The 21,489-nt window shown below is 38.0% G+C and overlaps 1 protein-coding gene across 4 annotated transcripts in view; it reads right to left on the reverse strand.

The window, feature by feature from the left end:
• OSBPL9 (oxysterol binding protein like 9) overlaps positions 1-21,489 on the reverse strand; it is a 186,492-nt gene that overhangs the window by 10,607 nt on the left and 154,396 nt on the right. For all 4 annotated transcript variants that reach the window (XM_008699213.2, XM_008699212.2, XM_008699215.2 and 1 more), the window contains 5 exons: positions 19,260-19,350; positions 17,226-17,330; positions 11,198-11,357; positions 5,522-5,634; positions 5,277-5,395 (listed from right to left, as the gene is read on the reverse strand). In XM_008699213.2, the coding sequence (XP_008697435.1) occupies positions 5,277-5,395; positions 5,522-5,634; positions 11,198-11,357; positions 17,226-17,330; positions 19,260-19,350 (588 nt within the window). The remainder of the gene's footprint in view (positions 1-5,276; positions 5,396-5,521; positions 5,635-11,197; positions 11,358-17,225; positions 17,331-19,259; positions 19,351-21,489) is intronic.

Below are 21,489 nucleotides of genomic sequence, written 5' to 3' on the forward strand. Positions count from 1 at the left end.
TCGGATGTCACTTGCTCTGTGCAATCTCCGTGTAGCTCCCAAATCAGAGTAACAGTGACGAATACACTCAGTAGCTTCCCTCTGAGGCCTATGACCTGCAGGGGCATTACACACATCACGCTACTGAACCGTGCAACAACCCTGCTCTGAAGAACTCATTATCCCCATTTTACAGTCAAGAAAAACGAAGCTCAAAGAGAGTGAGAAATTTTTTCTCTTCTCTGTACTGACGTAGAATTCAAAACTGGGTCTGACACTGAGGGGTCTGGGCACTTTCTGATGCTGCTTCTCTATGATCATTAGTTGTATTAGGCAATTTATCTACTTATGCATCTGTGTTCTCAGATAAACAATCCCCTAGAATGCAAGGACCACTTTACACTTGCATTCATGATACTATTACACAGCAAGAAATTTTTACATGAACATTAAAAGGAATAAATAAGAGAATAAATATGGGAATCAATGAACTCTTTCTATCATGGGGCTGAACTCATGAAGAAAAATGCTGAAGGGCTAGGAATGTGGCAGAGGAGAAAAAAATAGGAAATTGGAACATGGAAAGATGGAATGAGAAAGATTAGGAACAACCAATTAAAAAGAGAAGAATTTCATTAGGAAATGAAAGAACAGTTTTTGAAATGTCTATCAGATTATAAATTATTCATTATGGAGCACCACAGTAAACAAAAATTCCCTTAAATTTAGTAATTACTGTGGATCTACTATATTCAAGATCCTGTGTTAAATGCTGTGGAGAAGGCAAAGGTAAGGATGAGAGAATATCACCAGTATTTAAATTTTAGGTGGAATATCGGGGCACCTGGGTGGCTCAGTTGGTTAAGTGCCCGACTCTTGGTTTCGGCTCAGGTCATGATCTCAGGGTCGTGGGATCGATCAAGCCCTGGGTCAGGTTCCACACTCAGCACAGAGTCTGCTTTAGATTCTTCTCCTTTCCCTCTCCCTCCCTTTCTATCCTTCCCCCCGCTCAGCTCACGCACGTACCCTCTCTCTAAAGAAATAAATTAAATCTTCAAAAAATATATATAAATTTTAGGTGGAATGTGACAAATACACCAGAGATGTTCAAAGTGTTCTGGAAGTTCAGGAGTGGGAAAGATCATGTTCTGCTGGGGGACCAGAATGAGGGCAGAGCTGGGAAATGATTCATTGAAGTGGCACTAGAGAAAAGCCTTAGATAAGAGTATGACTGTAACAGAGAAGAAAACAGAAGAACAAGACATGGACGTGGGAGGGGAAATAAAAAAGTATGGAGACAGGAAATATGTGTGACAGGGACTGACCAGTGGACCACTGTGGCTGGGTTCATAAAGATTATATGAGAGACTGATGGAACACAGCTTAGAAAAGGACACCATGGCTCTAACATTTAGAATGTTTATAATCAGACTCCAGAATTTACAATTTAAGTAAACGGTTTCCTACGTATGTTTCCTTTCTATGTATGTTCATAATCTGAATATGGTTAGACCGGTAGGTAAGCTTATGTGCTGACTTGGTGCAATCAACTTTTTACCCTTGAAGAACCAAAAATTAAAAACCTCTATGTTAAGAATGCTGAATAACAAAACAGGGCTACATTTTTTTTGAGAGAGAGAGAGAGAAAGCGAGAGAGAGAATCCCAAGGAGGCTCCACCCACGGCACAGAGCCAGACATGGGACTCAATCTCATGACCCTGAGATCATGACCTGAGCCGAAATCAAGAGCTGGACACTTAAATGACTGAACCACTGAAGCACCCCAGAAGTAAATACTTTTAATATATAAATAGCTCTTATGAGTCAACAAGAAAAAGATTACTATTACCAGCAGGAAAATGGACAAAAGAATAGGCAATTCAAAAAGAAATGGCCAAAATTACCAAAATCTGATATGTAATTTAAAAAAAAGGATTTCTTTTTCTCTCTACTTAAAAAATTTTCTTGAGAATGCTCATTCAATAGATCATCTTATACTGACACATGCCATTATGTCAAGTAACTGGAGCAGGGCTAGACTGTCTTTGACCTGGGTTCAAGTACTTACTTTGCCACTTAGGTGTGAGGAGGCCCTGGAAAATTAACTTGACTTCCCTAAGTTTGTGTAAAAGGAGTATAATTACTTGTCCTGCTTATATCTTAGAATTATTTTGAGGACCAAGTGAGGTAAATGGGATGTGACTTTATAGTATTTTCAAACACTACAAAGTACTTGGGAAATAACTTTAGAAAGTATCTGAAATGAGAAGACACATTTTATAAATAGGAGAATGAGATAAAAATTTATGGCACTGTCAAGCAGTTATCATATGGTTTCACTCATATGTGGAACATAAGGAATAGCATGGAGGACCACAGGGGAAGGGAGGGAAAACTGAATGGGAAGAAATCAGAGAGGGAGACAAACTAGGAGAGACTCTGGGAAACAAACTGAGGGTTACAGAAGGGGGGGTTTGGGGTGACCAGGTGATGGGTATTAAGGAGGGCACGTGTGGGGATGAGCACTGGGTGTTACACACAACTAATGAATCGGTGAACACTACAACAAAAACTTATGACGTACTATATGTTGGCTAACAGAACATAATAAAAAAAATTATGGCATTATTCTAATACTCTGAAATGCATAAAGGCATCAAGATTTCAGAATCTGTTGGCAATCACAGCCATTTGTTTGTGCCAGTAAAGATTTCTTTTTTTTTTTTTTTTAAAGATTTTATTTATTCAACAGAGATAGAGACAGCCAGCGAGAGAGGGAACACAAGCAGGGGGAGTGGGTGAGGAAGAAGCAGGCTCATAGCGGAAGAGCCTGATGTGGCGCTCGATCCCGGATCGCCGGGATCACGCCCTGAGCCGAAGGCAGACGCCCAACCGCTGTGCCACCCAGGCGCCCCGCCAGTAAAGATTTCTTAAAATGGCTAATTTTTAACATTTATGGTAAAAAAAAAATTATCTTTCATAATATAATAAGCTTATAGTGGCTATGGACCAAATATAGATTATCTGGCAGAGAAAATTATGTGAGGCAAGATTTACAAACTTGATTGTGGCGACACTTTCGGTTGCCTATGCACATCCCTGCTTCATCCTTAGTAAGAGAATTCTGATTCGGTTCAGGTTCAGGCTCTACGTTGCCATGAAGAGTCACAGGGTCTTGCCAGACCTCAAGAAGTGAATGTGGATTAATCTATACCTCTCATTTAAACTCCCTTGCTAGTTACTGGCTTAGGCACGGGAACACGCATAGCTCTGGCCAATGAGATTCAACTGGAATTCTGAGGGTCCGGGATGCCTGGGTGGCTCAGTTGGTTAAGTGTCTGCCTTCAGCTCAGGTCATGGTTCCAGGGTCCTGGGACTGAGCCCCGTGTCGGGCTCCCTGATCAGTGGGGAGTCTGCTTCCCCCTCTCCCTCTGTCTGCCACTCCCCCTGCTTGTGCTGTCAAATAAATAAATAAAATCTTAAAAAAAAAAAAAAAGTCCGAGGGGCCACTTCAGGAGAAAAACGTCCTTCCTTAATAACGATAACAACAAAAATCCATGAAAAGGAATCATTTTTCTGCCTCTTGACATTATTTGCCTAAGGATGGGATGACTGGAAGTTTGACACCCATTCTGCAATGACAAGGAGACAAGCCTGAGTATGAAAGTCAATATGCTAAGGATGGAAGAATAGAGAGAGTGAAGGAACCTAGCTTCTTTCTCACACACAACTGATTGAATTAATCAGTCCTAGAACTACTCTACTTCTAGCCTTCTCACTATATGAGCTAATAAACCTGGTATTGTTCAAGTTATCTTCTGATAAGTCTTTCATTACTGAAGACCGAAACTGACCAGGGTGGAAGATATAGAAAAGAAATAGTTAGATGTTAACATCTAAAAACCTCTAACTCAACAAATTTGAAGTGACAGTTCTGCTTTAGCAATTATGCAATCTAACGCTCACTGAAAAAGTTCTGGGACAAACCTAGAACATTTCTGGCAAGTATGCTGGATTCCACAAATAAATGCTAGCCTTGTGTTTCTGTTGTCACTTAGATTTGAGGTAAAGGGTTTTATTATAGACCCTTATCAGAAAGTATTATGCATTAGTTTTTTCCTCAACAGCCCTCTAAATCCAAACCAAAATGAAGCTGACCAGTGTCAAAGACCATACAGCACTGGAGTTGCTTTGGTCGTAACAAAAGTGAGAATCCTTAATTTTATTAACTTTCTAAAACCAGACAGAATAATAATCTAACCAAGACTCAAGTCTTAAGACAAGAGGCGGCAGTAAAAAGATTGCTGATTTTGAAATCACAGACCATATGAGAATCTCAGTTTTGACGCCTACTAGGACTCAGCCAAGTTACCCGGCTTCTATGAGTTTTAGTTTCCTCATCCATAAAATCTTAACAGTAACACCTCTGCAGAGCTGTGGTGAGAATTAAGTGCAAGAATGAGGTTTCCAGCACAGTGGTAGGGATATACAACAGGCACCCGTATGTGCTAGTCTCCTAACTTAACAGAGCATTCTGTTTGGAGAACCAAGTTCAAATTCAAATTCAAACTACAATAATTATGTGCCTCGATGTGTGTCATACAAGTTCCCATTTACTACATGTTCCGATTCCTAACAACCCTATAAAGTGGCCACTGTATGTCCATCTTACATGAGATACAAAGATCACAGAGGAAGGGACCTGCTCAAGGTCACACGCTTTGGGGATAGCAGGGGCAGGATGCAAACACAGGTCCTCTAACCCCAAGATCAGAACTCTGCTCATTTTGATTCTGGGCATACTACACTTCTTTAGGTTTTATCCAAACTACTAATCAAGCCCAACACTATTTTTTGTTTGCCCCCAATAAAACCCAAATCACAATTCATATTATCTACATATACTATTTCTATGAATTCTAGCTTTACATATTTCATCCATTTATAAAATTTCTTGAGGGGCGCCTGGGTGGCGCAGTCGTTAAGCATCTGCCTTTGGCTCAGGACGTGATCCCGGCGTTCTGGGATCCAGCCCCACATCAGGCTTCTCTGCTAGGAGCCTGCTTCTTCCTCTCCCACTCCCCCTGCTTGTGTTCCCTCTCTCTCTGGCTATCTCTATCTCTGTCAAATAAATAAAATCTTAAAAAAAAAATACTCATGTATATACATATTAAACCACAAAAGTATAAACAGAAGTTGTCATTATGCTACATTTGCAAGCCACATTCACTGTACAATCACTGAGAATCCACATGTACACATTAAGACTTACAGCAAATGCCAAATTTACTTCTTACCTTAGTAAGATCCATTCCAAGCCTAACCTGTGACAAGAGATGCATGATAACGCTTTTGTGCTCTTCCACTGACCCTGCCTCCCCTTCATCATCTCTATCATCATGTGAGTCGAAAAGGTCTAAAATAAAACAGATCTGCTTAGAATGGTGTTATATTGGGCCAATCTGTGGATGCTACCAGTGTTACAAATTTTTTCACACAAATGTTTTTAAGAAGAAGAGTTAAATTCTCCAAGGTCACTTACCAGCATCACTTGTTCCATTGGACATGGAAGAATTAAGTGACTCTGTGGTATCTGGGCGCTTTAGACTATTTCCTGAGCTGCTGTGTGTCAAGGCTGAGGCAGATCCAGAGGAACTAAAAAAAACCCCAAAAACAGTAATCACCTTCTTAAGCCTTTTAGGAGAGCAATTCAGTCATACTAAAACATTAACCCATAAAGCTACCTGAAACCAATATAGGCAGATAGATCACAGAAACAAGCTAGACTTACAGTGAACTGGACACACACACACACACGCACACAATTTCCAACTCCCTGTCACCCTCATTCTGAGACTGTAAAGTGTGAGGACTAGGTTTCTTGTCTTGTGCTTTTTGCATAGTGTGTGCTCAACCAAGCCATGCTGAAAGGTCATAAAAAATTAGTTAAGATTCTTGCTTCTGCATCTAAGTTTAAAACTAAGGTTCATTTTCTTGTCACGTTACTTTGCATAAAATTACATATGTTATAATTCTCTGCAACAATTTCTAGAACCCCCAAAATTGCCAGGTCTATTACTTAGTCTCAGAAGACATTGTGTCTATATTTTTGAAATCCTTTGATAAAAGCCCACACTGGTATTTAACATTTTCCCCAGTCATTTAAAAACTATTTGAAATTACAAAATAAAAAAGCATGGTATTTTTTACAAGTAAAATTATGGTAAGTGAAATTATGAACTAATTAACAGGTTTAAACAAAGCTTCCTCTATTATTGTACCTGTAATTTACCCGGATTAGTTGTATATTAATAAAATAATCAAAGGCATATAGTTTACTTATTAAGTGTAAAAAAACCCAATTTTTCACACTGCAGATATTATTTATAAAATAGTACACATTAACCAGTTTTTGTTACAAATTTATGGATGCAAAGCATATTATATATTCTAATTTAAACATAGTTTGCCCTACTTACCTTCTTTTGATTTTAATAAACTTTATTTTTTTTAGAGTTTTACACAGCAGAACTGAGTAGAAAGTACAGAATTCCCATGTACCCCTTTCCCTATACATGCACAACATCCTTCCCATGTCACCACCATTCTACACCAGAGTGGTACACTTGTAACACCTCATGAAGCTATACTGGCACATCATTCTCTGACTCAAAGTCCACAGTTTTACATTAGGTTTCACTCTCAGTGGGGGACAGTCTATGAATTTTGAAAAATCCACCATTGCAGTATTGTAGAGAATAGTTTCACTACCCAAAAAATCCTCTGTGCTCTACCTATATTAGAACATTCTAATATTAAAATATTAGATCAATGTGTATTCTAATTTAGACATAGTTTGTCCTGGTTACTTATCTTCTTTTGATCTACTTTTCAAAAATCCTTAGGTAACTGAATACTGCTTCTTTGATAATTTAGTAGCATGCATCACAAGGTACTGTAACTAATGTCTACCTCACCAGTTTTGAGAGCCAATGGAAAACATGAGTAAAGACCTATGTAAGTGAAATCAAATTATCCTTAAGTAAAAGAGCTACATGACAGTTATTTTCCAAGTGTTTTGTGGCTCTTTGATAGATCATCAAAACAGAGTTAATCTTTTAAATCAACTGATCAAAACCCTCAAATCCTTTAAAACATGCATCTTATTTTAGATGCAATTCCAAAGGTCAGATCTATGCTGTGCTTTTCTTTTTTACTCAGGTTAGAAACCATGTCTGTGCCAAATGAAAATGCTCAATAAAGCTCAAAATGAAAAAAATGGGATAAATTCTCATTTATCCATTTCATAATTTACCTCAATCAGGACAAAGAATTTAAAGAATGTAGTCAAAAAATAACAGCAACATCGACAAAAATGATATGCCTACAGGAAAGGTTTATCTGCAAAGGGCTAACTTGTATAGTATGTATATAATATCATAAACCAAACCAAAAAACGTGAAGCGCTGAACTGAATTACAGTAACAGAATCCAAAGTCTTACTGAGTACCTAGGTACGTGCCAAACACTGTGTTTTTATCTCCACAACAACTGAACCTCCATAAGAACCCTGTAAGGTAGATATGCTTAATCTCCTCATACACAGATGCTCAGCTCAGAGCTTCAGTGACCGGCCTGAGGTCACACAGCTGGTAAGTAATGGAGCTATTTCAAATGCATTTCTGGCTCCAAAGCACAAGTTCTTTCCAATGTGGACTTCCATCTAGTTTGTAATTGTTACAACCACACTGCTCAATAACATAGTTCTCACAGAAGCTAGTACTACAGGTCTTCAGAAAGTGAACAGTGAAAACACTTCAGCTTTCAAGTTCTCTTCCTTCAGAGACAAAAACAGAAACTTGACCCGAGTTAGAAAACAAGTAGTAGCAGCTGATAACCAGCAGGTGTCACAGGCTCAACGCCTACCAAGGTCAGGCAGAGAACATAAATATGTGAACTGGGCTAGGTTATAAGGAATATAGACTTGGGGTCAACATACTCAATTCGAAGGGATTTAAAGCCCTGCTAAAACAAAACAAAAAACAAAACAAAACACCTCCCCAAAAGTCAACAAACACTCTGCTGGTCAAATAAAACATCTGTAGTCCTACCAGTTCGGGAATCCAAATTAGGGCATACAAGAAGAGCATAAAATTGAGAGAGAAAAGGAATCCAGTGGTTAGCAGGACACAGAATTTAACTCTGGACCCCTTCAAATGGGAGGTTCAGCAACTGTGTATTTGTCATGGGATGGGTACCAGGAGAGAACAGAGAAGGAAGCTTGTAAGAAGAAGAGAAAAGCCTATGAGCCTATCAATGACTTTGTAGACATGCCCATTACACGTACAACAAAGTATTCTAAAATTCTCTATTTCATAAAAATTTTAGGAGAACCCCTCCTACCTGGGGCCAGACTCAGATACTATAAGCTTTCCTAAATACGGTTATATGCTTCTGGAGGAGAGAGGAATCTGTTTTGATATTCAATTGTACTTTGTTTAGCATAACACCTAATGTTCGATATAAGATATTGTCCTTAATTTTGTTTAAGGAAAACTTGCTTGGAAACATCAAAAATCAATAAGCTTTACCTTGGAATTTTATTGCAAATGCTTATTTCCTTTTAACCCCACTATCATAAAAAAAAACAATTTTCAAAATTAAAGCAGATTCCTATTAGCAAACTGCTAATAATGGTTTCTCAATAGTTTATTTCCCCACATACATCATTAAGAAACCAAGATGTTAAACCAAGCCTTTCTGCTAAACTCGTCTTGAGTTGTGGGTTCAAACCTCTCTCTTCCTTTAGTCTCATGTCTTAACAGTCACTGTATCACACATGCATCACAGATATTTCACTTTTTCCCACAATCAAAAACTGAATTTGATCCACTAAGACACAAAACTTCCTGAACCAGTCCATTATTTTCCTTAAAATTTTGAGATTTTGAGCAGTTATATCCAATTATATAGGAATACTATATTTCTCAGTTCACATGTACACTTAAAACTAGAGTCCTACACAGTATTTCTCATTAAAAGAAAACAAGATATGAGGCCTAAGGACTGGGTGGCTGATGTACTGGGCTTACAAACTCACATATAATCATTTCCAAATTTGCACTGTCCTACAAAGCAAACCCCAAGCTGTAACAATAGTACCAACTCCTGAGAAAGCAGCAGAGTTGGAAAAAATGCCCAAGACAAATTAAGCCAATTACATCTACAACAAACACAAGTAACATTAAAGCAAATAAATATTAATTTGCTTTCTATATATTTGAGTGCTTGTTACATGTCAGATACTTTATTAAGCACCTGACATTATTCTCACTTAAATGTTCACAATGTGGGGCGCCTGGGTGGCACAGCAGTTGCGCGTCTGCCTTCGGCTCAGGGTGTGATCCCGGCGTTATGGGATCGAGCCCCACATCAGGCTCCTCCGCTATGAGCCTGCTTCTTCCTCTCCCACTCCCCCTGCTTGTGTTCCCTCTCTCGCTGGCTGTCTCTATCTCTGTCGAATAAATAAATAAAATCTTAAAAAAAAAAAAATGTTCACAATGACCCCTTGAAGTTTAAACTACTATTCATCCTCATTCTACCAATGAGGAAACTGAGGATTACACAGGTTAAATAACTTGACCAAGATCACACACCTTTGTTGTTTTGATTTGTTTTATTTTTAAAGATTTATTTATTTGAGACAGAGCAGGTGCACACAAGCTGGGGGAGCAGCAGAGGGAGAAGCAGACTCCCCACTGGGCAGGGAGCCTGATATGGGGCTCGATCCAAGGACCCTGGGATCATGACCTGAGCCAAAGGCAGACGCTTAACCAATTGAGCCACCCAGGTGCCCCTGTTGTTATTTTTTTAATGAAATTTTTTAGAAGTATTCTCTACACCCAACGTGGTGCTGGAACTCAGAGCCCCGAGAATCAAGAGTCACATGTTCTGCCGACTGAGCCAGCCAGGCACCCCAAGATCACACACCTTTAAAGCAAACCAGATTTAGAACCTACTCTTTCTCAGATCCCAAGATCCAAAGTCTTAACCATAGTAACTTATGTACCAGTAGGGTGTATTTTGTTTATCAGCTATCAGGTAAATGACTTCACACATATAAAGCCTTGTCTGTGCAATGGAACATACCTAGCTTTTTCAATGGTATAAAACAGGTCAAATATTTTCTAATGAGGGAAAATCTATCATCAATATCTATCAAAATCTGCTTGATTAATAATATCTCTGGAATCCAAATGCTTCCCTCATTCCCACGCTATTACCTTACCTAAGGCTATCAACCTTTCTCAATTTACTACCCAGTTTAGGCTGATCCCCCTACCTGTAAAGCAGCCCCACTTCACTCAGTTCTATACACAATCTAGGCAAGTTTATTTTTCTAAAACACAGACCTGACCACAACTACTATTTTTTGTGAGAAAATGTCCAAAATTTGTAAAAGGCTAAAGGAGTCTTAGATGACCTGGCCCTTGTCAACCCCTTCTGTATCTTTTTTTTTTTTTTAAACTTATGCTACAGCCAAACTCAACAACTTACTGCTCTATTAGTCTATAGGCCTGCCTTAATAGGGTTCTATCTCCAAGAAAACATTTCCATTTTCCCCTCCTTACCACCATGTCCCTTCTCCCTACTCACTCACATTCTTACCTTAGGCTCACACCCCTTCCCCCTCTCCTCAGAAAACCCTTCCCTCACTTCTAAAGACTTCAAAATGCTCCTATGGCTTTCTGTGCTTAGCATGTATCCCACTGGATTATAAATGTCTGTTTCTTCTCCCAACAAAGTTCCCTAAAGGCAAGAACTGGGACTTTTTTCACCTCTGGATCATTCCTCCACTAGTATAGTGCGTGGCTTATAGGTGTTAAGTATCTCCACTCTAATATAAAACAAGTAATGGTGCCCTCTTTATAATACTTCCTAGCTTTCTCTCATTTGGCCCTCTCCTAATGTTGGCGCTATGGAAATAATGCCAGAAGTTTGATTAATAATATTGGCATATTGTTTTAGCTGTTGCTAATTTATTCCACTTGAATTAAGTCAAAAGTAAAATCAACATTCTCACAGAACTGGCTTTGCTCAATAAGCCAATCAAAAAAGAAGCTTTATTGTAAGGGAGTCTGTCATTCACACCATTTTCAAAATCAAATTAATTTTTAAAATCAAAAGAGTCACTGAAACACATAGTTCATTTACTTACTCTATTAAGCGCTTCGGGGATGAGCCACTTTGATGGAATTCATCGGCATCATAGAATTCGTCTTCGCTGCTAGAATAAGAGAACTCGGGGACAGTATTTGGAGACAAGTTGACATGGCTTGGAGAAGTCAAACTGCTACTAGGTGGTGAGTGCCCACTGCCTAGGAAATGAAAACATTTTAAATTAGGAGACAATGTTGGTGATAGAGGGAAAAAAATTAGGGAGATGGAGCAAAACAGACTTTTCTAAAATCAAAAAGTTAAGTTGGTAGAAGTCCTTACACTCTCTGTAAAGAAAATCAACACTTAAACTAGACAAAGAAAAAGGCAAATCACATTATAGAATGGGACAGACTTTTAAATGAAAAACTGCTATGTTCCCATTTATAATTATAAAGATATCGACCATCGATATCTATATAATTGTATAAAATTATACAATCTTTTGATTGTAATCACAGTGTGTGAGTTCTGGAGTTAGAAGTCCCACAACAGATACAATACCAATGGAAAGTCAGGGTTCCTATATTATACTGTAGATTCAGATATTTAAATTAGGCAGCAGTGACACAATGAGAATGCCATAAGAAAGAATATCAAAGACCACATGAAAATTAAAATATTGTCCAGGATATCACATTCACATTAGTCATTATGTTTTGGCAGTCACACAAAAACACAAAAGCACCACACAAAGCCCTAGCACTTGCCATCCAAACTCCTTACTTCTTTTCTACCTAAATCAAAGTCAGGTGCCTGGGGCTCAGGGGCAGAGAAAAACAGAGGTCTACTACAGGAAGAATGCAGAAAAGGAAAGGACTAGGAAGAACATCTTTTTAAACCTAAGCAGTCTAAGGAAATGGTAATTAACAGAGATCCACAGAAAGACTACGATCTATCTCTGTGATCATGATTGTCTAGTAACAAAACAATAAAAGTATCAAACAATGGAGGATTACTGAGATTAATTCAACAAGTGTTTACAGAGCATCTACAGGCTCTCAGGCAATTTATGCGAAACTGCGACAGATGCCTGGCAGAGAGTAAATTTAATTGTCAATGCTGGCAATCTAAAAGCCAAGGCCATAGTTCTAGAAGTTGAGAAATAGCAGCAATAAAAATGAATCCAGAGTCACCCATGGATTTTTAGCCCATCCTTCTGTCTACGGTTCAATAGTTAGAGAAAGATACTTTAAAAACATAACAGAAAAAGTCTGCCACCAAAAAAGGTAATCTTACTGTGGAAATTCCAAAAATAGTTCATCTTAGCAAGTAACTTTAAATTCTTCCCCCCTTCCTCCTTCAATAGTGGCAGTAAGATGAGAAAGAGACTTTCTCCTACTGAAAGAGGTAATAATAGTAATTTTAAAAAAGCCCCCAGACCACCCAGGAATTAAAAATGATTAAGTAACATGCAAACACTCCAGGTGATCACACAATTAAAAATGTGTCCAAGGAGAAAATGAGTTTGGGAAGTGCAAACAAAAGAACCAAGTTTTCCTTATAGGAACATATATTATTTCTTTTCTCAGTTGTTACCTTATTTCTTTTTTGTATTAGGGAGAGAGTTAAAGAAAGGTGAAGAAGAAGAAATTAGGTTGAAAAAAATCTAGACATAAACCATATGTTAATTTCATTTCTAAAAATTCTTTAAATCTAGCTACTCTAAAATGCTGTATTTTAAAAGTATCTTCTGAAATAATTTATATTCCAAATTATTTATTACAATTATCCTAAATGTACTTAATCACTTTTTCAAAGTTTTAATTTAATTTTATATATCTCCAAACAGACAATTTTGGCTGTTTCCAAACTGATATAATCCTTTCTTTAGTAAAAGGTGAAAGATTTATACAATCTGAAGAGAAACCAGAGTATCCTTTTTTACTTTCCTTTTTTCTTTCTTTTTTTTTTTTTTTTTTTTTTTTTGAGAGAGAGAGAAAGAGGGAGAGGCAGAGGGATAGGGAGAGAGACAATCTCTCCACGTTGACCACATGAGCCTGATGCAGGGCACCGTCTCAAGACCCTGAGATCACGACTGGCGCCGAAATCAAGAGTTGGACGCTTAACTCTGACTGAGCCACCCAGGCGCCCCTGGAGTATCCTTTCATGTATTAAAAAAAAAAAAAAAAAAAAAAAAAGAAAGCACAGGTACTGTTTTTAAAATGAACAAAAGGTGATACAAGTAATGAAATACAGAAAAAAGTCAGCCAAACATTTCAACCTCATTATTCAAATTACTTGTCAGCATTTTCCCAAGAGTTTCACAGAAGAGCTATTTTTGCTTACTTTCTTTCAAAATTCAGAAGACAGCTGCCCATGCTGTTAAATATTAAAGAACAAAGTAACAGCATCAGCATCTTTACCAATTCAAATTTCAAAATGGGCTAAAGTCACAAAGTAATTTTCATTATTACAGGACAGGAGGAAAAGTCCTGTCCAGAAAAGCAAACTGTGGAGCGACAAGCAGGGGCTTACCTCCTACTTCCTCTAGGTATAATAGGGACAAAAGCATGAAGTTCTCCTTTGAATTTGGCTCAACAGGCATCTCAATGAAAAACTAATCCGTTTTAAAACAGGAAATAAATCTAACATTAATAGCATGCCTTATAAATTACAGAAAAAAATATAGACCATAAGTCTAAATAAAGAGAAGACAAATTAAAATGAAGTAACTTTTTTTTGCTTATAAAATGACAAAAATGTGGGGCGCCTGGGTGGCTCAGTTGTTAAGCGTCTGCCTTCGGCTCAGGGCGTGATCCCAGAGTCCTGGGATCAAGCCCCACATCAGGCTCCTCCACTGGGAGCCTGCTTCTTCCTCTCCCACTCCCCCCGCTTGTGTTCCCTCTCTCACTGGCTGTCTCTCTCTCTGTCAAATAAATAAAACCTTTAAAAAAAATGACAAAAATGTGAAAGAATGATAAATCTAACCTTAAAAAAATGTATGTGCCAAAAGTGGCTGTACAAGGATATTCACAGAAGTACTGCTTGTAACAGGAAAATCCTAGAAACAACCTAAATGCTCATCAGCAGAAAAATAGGTAATATGTGCTCAGGCAGCCATAAAAAGAACACTGTAGGCCTAATGGTATAAACACGGAAAGCTCTCTAAACGTTCTCTATTAAATGAAAAGAGAAAGTCACAGAAACACATAATGTCATTCAGGTTAAAACAACAATAAGAAAGAACACAATGTACTTTCACAAAACTGGAACAAATAGCACTTAAATTTGTATAGAACCACAGAAAACCCCCAATACTCAAAGCAGTCCTGAGAAAGAAGAATAAAGTGGAGGTATTACAATACCAGATTTCAAAATATACTACAAAGTTGAAGTAATCAAAACAGTATGGAACAGTCATAAAAATAGACACACGTACCAGTGGAACAGAACAGACACCCCAAAAATAAATCCCTGACTATACAGTCAATTAATGACAAAGGAGGCAAGAACACTTAGTCTGTGACAAAGGAAGAAAGAATATACAATGGGGAAAAGACAGTCTCTTCAATAAATGGTGCTGGAAAACTGGACAGCTACATGTAAAAGAATGAAACTGGACCACTTTCGAACACTATACACAAAAATACACTCAAAAATGGATGGAAGATCTAAATGTGAGACTTGAAACCATAAAAATCCTAGATGAGAACACAGGCAGGAATTTCTCTGACATTGGCTGTAGCACATTTTTCTAGATACGCCTCTTGAGGCAAGGCAAACAAAAGCAAAATTAAACAATTGGGACTATGCATCAAAATAAAAAGCTTTTGCACAGCAAAAGAAACTGTTGACAAAACAAAAAGACACCCTAGTGAATAGGAGAAGATATTTGCAAATGATATATCCAATGAGGGGTTAATATCCAAAATACATAAGGAACTTATACAACTCAATACCAAAAGAACAAATACTCGGATTTAAAAAGGGGCAGAGGACTGAATAAACATTTTTCCAAAGAAGTACAGATGGCCAACAGACATATGAAGAGGTTCTCAATATCATCAATCATCAAAATGCAAATCAAAACCACAATGAGATATCACCTTATACCAGACAGAATGGCTAAAGTCAAAATGACAAGAAATAACAAGCATTAGAAACACTAATTCAAAAAGACACACGCACCTCTATGCTTACTGCAGCATTATTTACAATAGCCAAGATATGGACGCAACCTAAGTGTCCATCAACAGGTGAATAAAGAAAATGTGTGTACACACACACACACACACACACACACACACACACAGGGAGAGAGGAATATTACATAGCCGTAAAAAGGATGAGACTGTGCCATTTGAGACAACATGGATGAACCTGGAGGGTATTATGCTAAGTGAAATAAGCCTGACTGAGACAGACAAATACCACATGATTCCACTCATAAGTGGAATCTTAAAAACAAACAAAAAAACAAAACCCCACAAATGAATAAACAAATAAAAAGCAGAATCAGACCTATAATACAGAGAACAAAATGATGGCTGCCAGACAGGAGAGGGGTGGAGGGCTAAGCAAAATGGGTGAAGGGGAGAGGGAAATACAGGATTCTAGTTATGGAATGAGTAAGTCACAGGAATAAGAGGCACAGCATATGGAATATAGTCAATGATATTGTAACAGTGATGTAACAGGACAGATGGTAGCTACGCACTTGGGGGAACAAAGCATAATATATAAACTTATCAAATCACCAAGTTATCACCTGAAACTAATGTGAACATTGTTAACTATACCAAACAAACAAACAAACAAACACAAAACTGGGGTGCCTGGGTGGCTCAGTTAAGCGGGTGCTTTCGGCTCAGGTTATGATCCCAGGGTCCTGGGACAGAGCCCCACATTGGGCTTTCCTGCTCAGCAGGGAATCTGCTTCTCCCTCTGCCCCTCCCCCCACTCATGCTCACTCTCTTTCTCAGATTATTTTTTTTTTTTTTTTAAAGATTTTATTTATTTATGTGACAGAGAGACAGCCAGCGAGAGAGGGAACACAGCAGGGGGAGTGGGAGAGGAAGAAGCAGGCTCATAGCAGAGGAGCCCGACGTGGGACTCGATCCCGGTACGCCGAGATCACGCCCTGAGCCGAAGGCAGACGCTTTAACGACTGCGCCACCCAGGCGCCCCTCAGATTATTTTAAAGATAAAGTTTTTAATTAAAAAAATACACAATATAGGTATATATGTACATATATGCATACAAATACATGTAAACACATGCAAATGACAGAGGGAAGAATAAAGAGGACTTTCAGCTTTTGTTCTCTATACTTTTGTACTGTCTCATTCCTTTACAGTAATAAAAGTATTACAAGTCTGACTCGAGAAAATTTTAACTTTTTTTTTTTTTTTTAAAGATTTTATTTATTTACTTGACAGAGAGAGACAGCAAGAGAGGGAACACAAGCAAGGGGAGTGGGAGAGGGAGAAGCAGGCTTCCTGCCAATCAGGGAGCCTGATGCGAGCTCGAATCCAGGACCCTGGGATCACGACCTGAGCCAAAGGCAGACGCTTAACAGCTGAGCCACCCAGGCGCCCCTCAAGAAAATTTCTTTGAAAAGAAAATACAGATCTTCAAAATAAATCTTTTCTTAAGGTAAACAAAATCCTACAGTATTTTATCTTATTTAAAATGTAATTATTACTGGGGCACCTGGGTGGCTCAGTCGGTTAAGCGGCTGCCTTCGGCTCGGGTCGTGATCCCAGAGTCCTGGGACCAAGCCCCATATCGGGCTCCTTGTTCAGCGGGGAGCCTGCTTCTCCCTCTGCCTGCTGCTCCCCTTGCTTGTGCTTGCTCTCCCCCCGCCGTGTCAAATATATAAATAAAATCTTAAAGAAAATGTAATTATTACTAAAGCTTCTGGCTCTATCACAAAGTTAACCACTTCATGTATAGGATGATGATAAAATTATGATATCTCCCACACAAATATGTAACACATTTCACCCTTTTTCCCATGAGCAATCAGACACAAATCTTAAATGTTAATGGGGAGTTATGAGAATTAAATTACAAAAATCTGTACCTGTACTATTTGGTGTTGGAGTCTGATGATGTCCCAAGGTAGCTAATACAGGTCCAACTGGTAGGGAAGATGGACGCTGCTCTGACTTACACAACTGAGCAGGTTCTAGAAGATTTGAACATATGAAATAAGTTAGAAAAAAAGCCAAATACAACTGTATTAAATGCAGTTGTGTGGAATTCAAAATCTTAAAGATCACTAATTTCTGAAACTGTCTTCCATTAAGTCAAGTTCCATGCTACTCCTTCTTCTGGACCTTCTATCCCCTTTATTTTTTTTTTTATTTTTTTTTATTAAAGATTTTATTTATTTATTTATTTGACAGAGAAAGAGACAGCCAGCGAGAGGGAACACAGGCAGGGCGAGTGGGAGAGGAAGAAGCAGGCTCCCAGTGGAGGAGCCTGATGCGGGGCTCGATCCCAGAACACTGGGATCACGCCCTGAGACGAAGGCAGACACTTAACGACTGAGCCACCCAGGCGCCCCCCCTTCTATCCCCCTTTAAATTCAATGGTGATATGCTACCAAGTACTAAGATATTAGGCAGGATATCAAGAGACTAGTCAGGGTAGGCCAAAACATCAGTAAAAATGCTCTATAAAACTAGCAAACACTTCTGATGATAAAGTTTTTCTAAGCATCAAACCACAGATAATCATTTTAAAATGGAGCACACGGGGCGCCTGGGTGGCTTAGTTTGTTGAGCACCCCACTCCTGATTTCAGCTCAGGTCTGGTCTTGGGGTCATGGAATCGAGCCCGGCATTGGGGCTCTGCACACAGTGGGTAGTCTGCTTGAGATTTTTTCCCTCTTCCTCTCCTGCTCGCGCACACGCCCATGTGCGCGTGCTCTCTCTCTCTCTAAAATAAATAAATCTTTAGGGACAGCTTAGTCGGTTATGCATCTGCCTTCGGCCTGGGATCGAGTCCCCTATTGGGCTACCTGCTCGGCAGGGAGCCTGCTTCTCCTCCTGCCTGCCATTCCCCCTGCTTGTGTGCTCGCTTGTGCTCTCTCTCTGACAAATAATAAATAAATCTTAAAAAAAAAAAAAATCTTTAAAAAAATAAAGTAAAATAAAATGGGGGCACAGTAGTACTTCCTCTTTAGCCCCACAAGATATTAGTTCATTCTCTTAAGGAATCAAAATTCACAAAAGGATTTCCTTTTAAGTATTTTTAAGTATTTTAAGTATTTTTAAAGGGATTTTTTTGGTTACAATTTTTGACTTAACTACATCGTCAAGAAAACAGAAATGTTGGATGCCACAAAAGGTAAATGGAATTCATATACATGGGTGTTGTCCATAAGCCTTCCTTTGCTAGTTAAAAAAAAAAAATACTACTGATTACTCTATAATTAAAAATACAGGTCTTTCTAATTGGTAGGCATCACAAATTTCGCCCTTCCTTCCATTACCTTAGAGTCCACCATGAAGAAGAAACCATTTGCATTCTTCTTCGTAGCTATAAAAAATACCCCAAAATAGAAAGTTCCTGGATTACCTTCAAGTAGGTCAATGTATATTAAGCTTTCTTTGGTAGCATGTATCCTGGGTCATAGGATTCTGTCCCACCAGCTAATCCAAGTCTTAGTAACGATGTTTTCCTTCCATCTCACTTTGAAAACTAAAAACTTTCATTTTATTAAAAAAACCCCAATACCAAAAATATTATCATCTTTTTCCAGTTCACTTTCTGCTGTACCATTTTTCTGTGATTCCTTTTACTTATTAAAAAACAAAACCAGGGGTGCCTGGGTGGCTCAGTTGGTTAGGCGTCTGCTTTCAGCTCAGGTCATGATCCCAAGGTCTTGGGATCAAGCCCCACATTGGGCTACCTGCTTAGTAGGGAGCCTGCTTCTCCCCCTGCCGCTGCCCCTGCTTGTGCTCTCTCACTCTATCAAATAAATAAAATCTTAAAAACAAAACAACAAAAAAACAAAACCAAAAACGAGCCCTTCAAGATTACTATGACAGCTGTACAAATTAAGTTTTTTCTAATCAGTGAATCTGAAACATTTTTGCAAATACCACACCTGGAGGTAAGACAGTCTGGGTAGGCATTGTGTTGATCACGGGTTCCAAGGGACTAGGTTGATATATTGCATCTACAGGATTAATAGTACTCTGAGATAAAGAAACACAGTACAGTTATTTTTAATTAAATGCCCTTCCAGTGCTGACCCTCCCAAATGTACGAAATGCCCACATTTCTGACAGCAAAGTCCTGAGGGTAGCTATATAGATACGCTGATTAAAATGCAAAGAGGAAATGAAATGCATTTATGATACAGAAGTCTGAGAGTTTCTTAAAAAACAAAACAACACAGTAAGGAGGGAAAATGAAAGAAATTCTGTCATACAGAAAGATAAAGGTAAATGGAAAAACCTGCAAAGAGTTGTAAAATGGTGTGGGGGAAATTTCACAAAGCCAAAACAGTAACTTCTCAATTCAGTTCAGTACTTCTCACTTATTTCTCAATTCACCACAAATGTTTTTCTATCAAAGATAGAGAGAAATGCTCTCTTACTTTGGTGTTATTAAACGTTAAAACTATAACTGGTAAGTATACCTGCATCACGAGGATTTTACTTTTCCATCTTACACTATTGCCACCTTCTATCACCGTGCACACAACGTACAGGCACCTAGTTCTACAGTCACCAAAGGCAAAGGGATGTATCTTCTAACTGGGGATGCAGGGAAGAAGGCTTTCTTTTTGAGGATTGAGAAGAAAAAAAATATATACGTAGTTACAATTTTATAGGAAAAAAAGGTCTAGGTCTTTCTGATTTCAAGCCAAGAACTTGTTCTGCCAGCATGAGGACATTTTAAAAACAAGACTCCATAGTTTACTGATGCTTTTTTACTTGGAGGTGGGTAGGTTTAAACTAAGGTCATTGCCAGAGTAAAGTTTAGATCTATCATTTAGAAGACTATACCAGATAAAACCCAAGAAATAAAATTTTAAGTTCTTTAGTTTTCCTTGATCCAGAAAACTAAACTTCACATATATATTAGGGAAAGCTTATAACAGAAAATACTGAAACAGATTTAGAAGAGAAATACTTTACTGATTAATGAGCACCAAAAGTACTCAAAAATTTATAAGCCTTTAGTAATGGAAACTGAGTTAAGGGGAAAGTTTTTACAGCATTCTCATTTAATGCTTAAGTTCCAGATTTTTTTTTTCTTAAACCCCCTCTCCGCATAAATATTAAAAATCACTAAATCAGATCTCTTAAATCAAATGATTTGAGCACAAGAATTCTGATGCTTGTCACAATAGTCTACTGACTATAAATATTTTAACAGGAAAATAAAAGACACTTAGAGAAGAGACCCTGAAAACAATCACTAATAATAAAAACCCTAATCAAATGAAGTAGGGAAGGTTGTGGAGTACTGGGAAGAGCACAAATAACAGACTAAGAATTTTAATTCCTTAGAATCCTTATTATACCAAGGATTTGGCAAGTCTTTTATCTACTGTGGTCCTCACTTTCCCAGTCTGTAAAATGAAGAAATGTCTGGATTGTATGTTCTATAGAGGCTTTCTGGTTATTACTTTATGATTCTATCTTCAGATACTGGACCAGGACATAATAACTAAAGAAATGTTTCAACAAGTCCTGTAGCTGTTCTTAGAATAAATTCCTTGTTTTTACCTAATGGTTTTCTGCAAAGAATTCCAAGTGCTTTACAAAGGCAAAATCCCATTAATATATTGACCCATGGGAAGGAGAGTATGTCACCTCCTTATCCTCACCTTTTATATAAGAAAAATTACTGAAAAGACTAAGAAATAACTCTGGAAAAAGAGACCAGCAGAATTCTATCTCTTGAATGTAATCTTTTGTTTTCCAGATGAAATGGTCTAAAGATTAAGCTTGTCTAATCTTTTAGATTTTTGCATGTATATTAAAAGTACCAAATATCTTTTGTTGCTTGTTAACAGAATATAGCTACTCCATACTTATCTACAGTCCTTATTCAATCAAGCTAAAATATGTCAAATACATTCTACACCTTGCTTTGAAAATGAATGTGCAGAGCTTTAGAAGCACAAATAAATGATAATCCTCAGCTCTAACCAGTTGTAACATTAATAACATTCATGCAAAATATAAATTATATATACATGTATTTATGTATAGCTAGCATTTATTGATTCTATGCTCATCCTGTACCTTACAACAATGTTCTGAGGTAGATCCGGCCATCTTTCTTTAAAGATGAGGAAACTAAGGCTCAAAGGTCAAGTA

The sequence above is a fragment of the Ursus maritimus genome, unplaced genomic scaffold, assembly GCF_017311325.1.
Source record: "Ursus maritimus isolate PB19 unplaced genomic scaffold, ASM1731132v1 scaffold_12, whole genome shotgun sequence".
Taxonomy (NCBI): domain Eukaryota; kingdom Metazoa; phylum Chordata; class Mammalia; order Carnivora; family Ursidae; genus Ursus; species Ursus maritimus.